Genomic DNA, 2492 nt, shown 5'->3' with positions numbered 1-2492 from the left:
ATTAGACTTTCTTTCTTTTTTTCTCTCCCTCCCTCTCTCTTGCTCTCTGTCTCTGTCTCTCTGTCTCTCTCTCACACACACACACTTTCCTCTTTCTTGTACTTCTTATTTCATGTGACAATATCTATTGCTAGACAGGCAGTGGTGGCTCAGGTTTCAGGTAGGTGTGTGTGTGTGTGTGTACCAGTCTTGGGGCTTGAATTCAGGGCCTAGGTGCTGTTCCTGACCTTTATCAGTCAAGGCTGGTGCTCTACCACTTGAACCTCACCCCCACTTTTGGCTTTTTTTGGTGGTTCACTGGCAATAAAGTCTCTTAGACTTCCAAACAAGCCTGGCTTTGAACCTGGATCTTCAGATCTCAGCCTCCTAAGTATCTAGGATTATAAGTGTGAGCTACCAGTGACCAATTGTTTATTTTCTTAATGATGGCCATTCTGACCATGGATAGGTAATACCAGTGTCATTTAACTCAGCCAAGACAGGTTAGAATCTATTAGAAAGATAATTGGATTGGAAATTCCAGGAAAGGGCAAGTCACAGAACACATTGTGCAGGTCCAGGGCACAGGAGATGCATTTCCATCCCCAAGTATTTCTCTCTGAACCCACAGTGGATAAAGGTACAGGATGGATGTAGGATGACAGGCAAAGGGAAAGTGACGGTGGAGGAGAAAGATAAACTATTCCCTAGATAGACATTCACTACCAAGCTCACAGGCCAGGCTTCCAGGTGTGGGGGTGTCAGCGCGGGAGCACCCGCAACTTGAAAGGCCTGGGTACATTGCCCAGCCCAGAGCTGAGCGGGGTCAGGTCGATGTCTTCGGGCGCCCCCAGCGGCTGCAAGGTGAAACGCTGCAGGATGGCAGTGAAGTAGAGGAAGAGTTCCATTTTGGCCAAAGGCTCCCCCAGGCACAGCCTTCGTCCTGCAGGGGTGGAGAGCGGAGGGCCAGGAGGAATTAAGGTGAATTAAGAGGGGTGAGGGACTGCACCTCTCCCCCTAAAACTCCCAGAGAAAATCCTGAGGTAGAAAGATGCTTGGAGAAAATGGAGCAAGTGCAAATTCAAACACAGCTGTTCCAGGTTTAAATATTGATAGTGTCAGAGCTAACTTTTGTGTTCTTGGAAAAGGCACAATTTCTGGGCTGTGTGTGTGTGTATGTGTGTGTGTGTGTGTGTGTGTGTGTGTGCTTGTGCTGAGACTAGGGCTTGAACTCAGCTCCATGAAGTAGTCAGTTGCCATTTTCCCACAAGGCTGGCTCTCTACTATTTGATCCACAGCTCTTCTTCCAGCTTATTTGCTGGTTAATTACAGCTGGCTTTAAACTATGATCCTCCAGATCTCAGCCTCCTAAAGAGCTAGGATTACAAGTGTGAGCCACCAGGGCCTGACTTATTATCTGTCTTTTTATGGGTGTGGCAGTTGAGGCTCAGAGAAGAGAAGTAAGAAATCCAAGGCCACACAAGCAGGACAGAAATGGGGTGCAGACCCTCTGGGTGTGAGCTCAGCTCTCACCCTCTTTCCTGGTAATCCCTCTCAGGTAGGGTCTGGCACACACTACTGAATATGGTCATTTATTATTTTTCTCCTTGCTACAGAGTAAATGGGGATTTCTCCCCTAAAAGCAGGAATGAGCCAAAACAAAGCACCAAAGCTGGCAGTACTTCAACTGTGCCTTGTAGAGACAGAGCTTTTAAGAGTTGGGAGAGTGACTATCTATGCATTCACGGATAAGCATAGGGTGAGATGGAGAAGCAAGAGAGTTTATGGAGTGAAGTTAGAACTAGGGCTGAGACAGGTGCTGGAGGCTCTGCCTGTAATCTTAGCTACTCAAGAGGCTGAGATCTGAGGATCCTGTTTCAAAGCCAGCCAGAGCAGGAAGGTCCATAAAGCACTCTCTCTCTCTCTCTCTCTCTTTCTTTCTCTCTCTCTCCCTCCCTCCTTCCCTCTCCCCTCTCTCTTTTGTTAGTTGTAGGGCTTGAATTCTGGGCCTGGGCACTTCCCCTCAGCTCTTCAGCTCAAGGCAAGTGCTCTATCACTTGAGCCACAGCCCCACTTCTGGTTTTCTGGTGATTAATTGGAGATAAGAGTCTCATGGACTTTCCTCCTCTGGCTGGTTTTGAACCGTGATCCTCAGACTCAGTCTCCTGAGTAGATAGGATTACAGGAGTGAGCCACCAGTGTCCCTTAAAACTCTTATCTCCAGTTAACCAGCAAAAAGCTGGAAGTGGATCTCAAGTGGTAGAGTGCCAGCACTGGAGGTAAGACCAAGTGAGAACAAAGGCCCTGAGTTTAAATTCCGGTTCAACCCTTCCCCCCCCCCCAAACCACCACCAAACAACACCAACAGTAACAACAAACAACAAAAACCCTAAGATTTGGAGACTGACTTATGGGCTTACCAGCTGAGAAGGGCATGAAGGCTGGACTCTTCTTGAAGGACTGATTGGCATCTAGGAAATGCTCAGGATTGAACTCCTGGGGTGTCTTGAACT

At 47.9% G+C, this 2492-nt stretch overlaps 1 protein-coding gene across 1 annotated transcript in view; it reads right to left on the bottom strand.

Annotated features, from left to right (window-relative positions):
* Window positions 1–394: 394 nt before the first annotated feature.
* LOC106000879 (cytochrome P450 2F2) overlaps window positions 395–2492 on the bottom strand; it is a 23108-nt gene continuing 21010 nt past the window's right edge. The window contains exons 8-9 of the mRNA XM_013036088.1: window positions 2400–2490; window positions 395–922 (exon numbers count right to left, since the gene is read on the bottom strand). Of these exons, the coding sequence (XP_012891542.1) occupies window positions 741–922; window positions 2400–2490 (273 nt within the window). The 3' untranslated portion in view covers window positions 395–740. The remainder of the gene's footprint in view (window positions 923–2399; window positions 2491–2492) is intronic.

This window comes from Dipodomys ordii, unplaced genomic scaffold, assembly GCF_000151885.1.
Source record: "Dipodomys ordii isolate 6190 unplaced genomic scaffold, Dord_2.0 Scaffold249, whole genome shotgun sequence".
Classification (NCBI taxonomy): domain Eukaryota; kingdom Metazoa; phylum Chordata; class Mammalia; order Rodentia; family Heteromyidae; genus Dipodomys; species Dipodomys ordii.
This window is presented reverse-complemented; position numbering and strand designations above follow the sequence as displayed.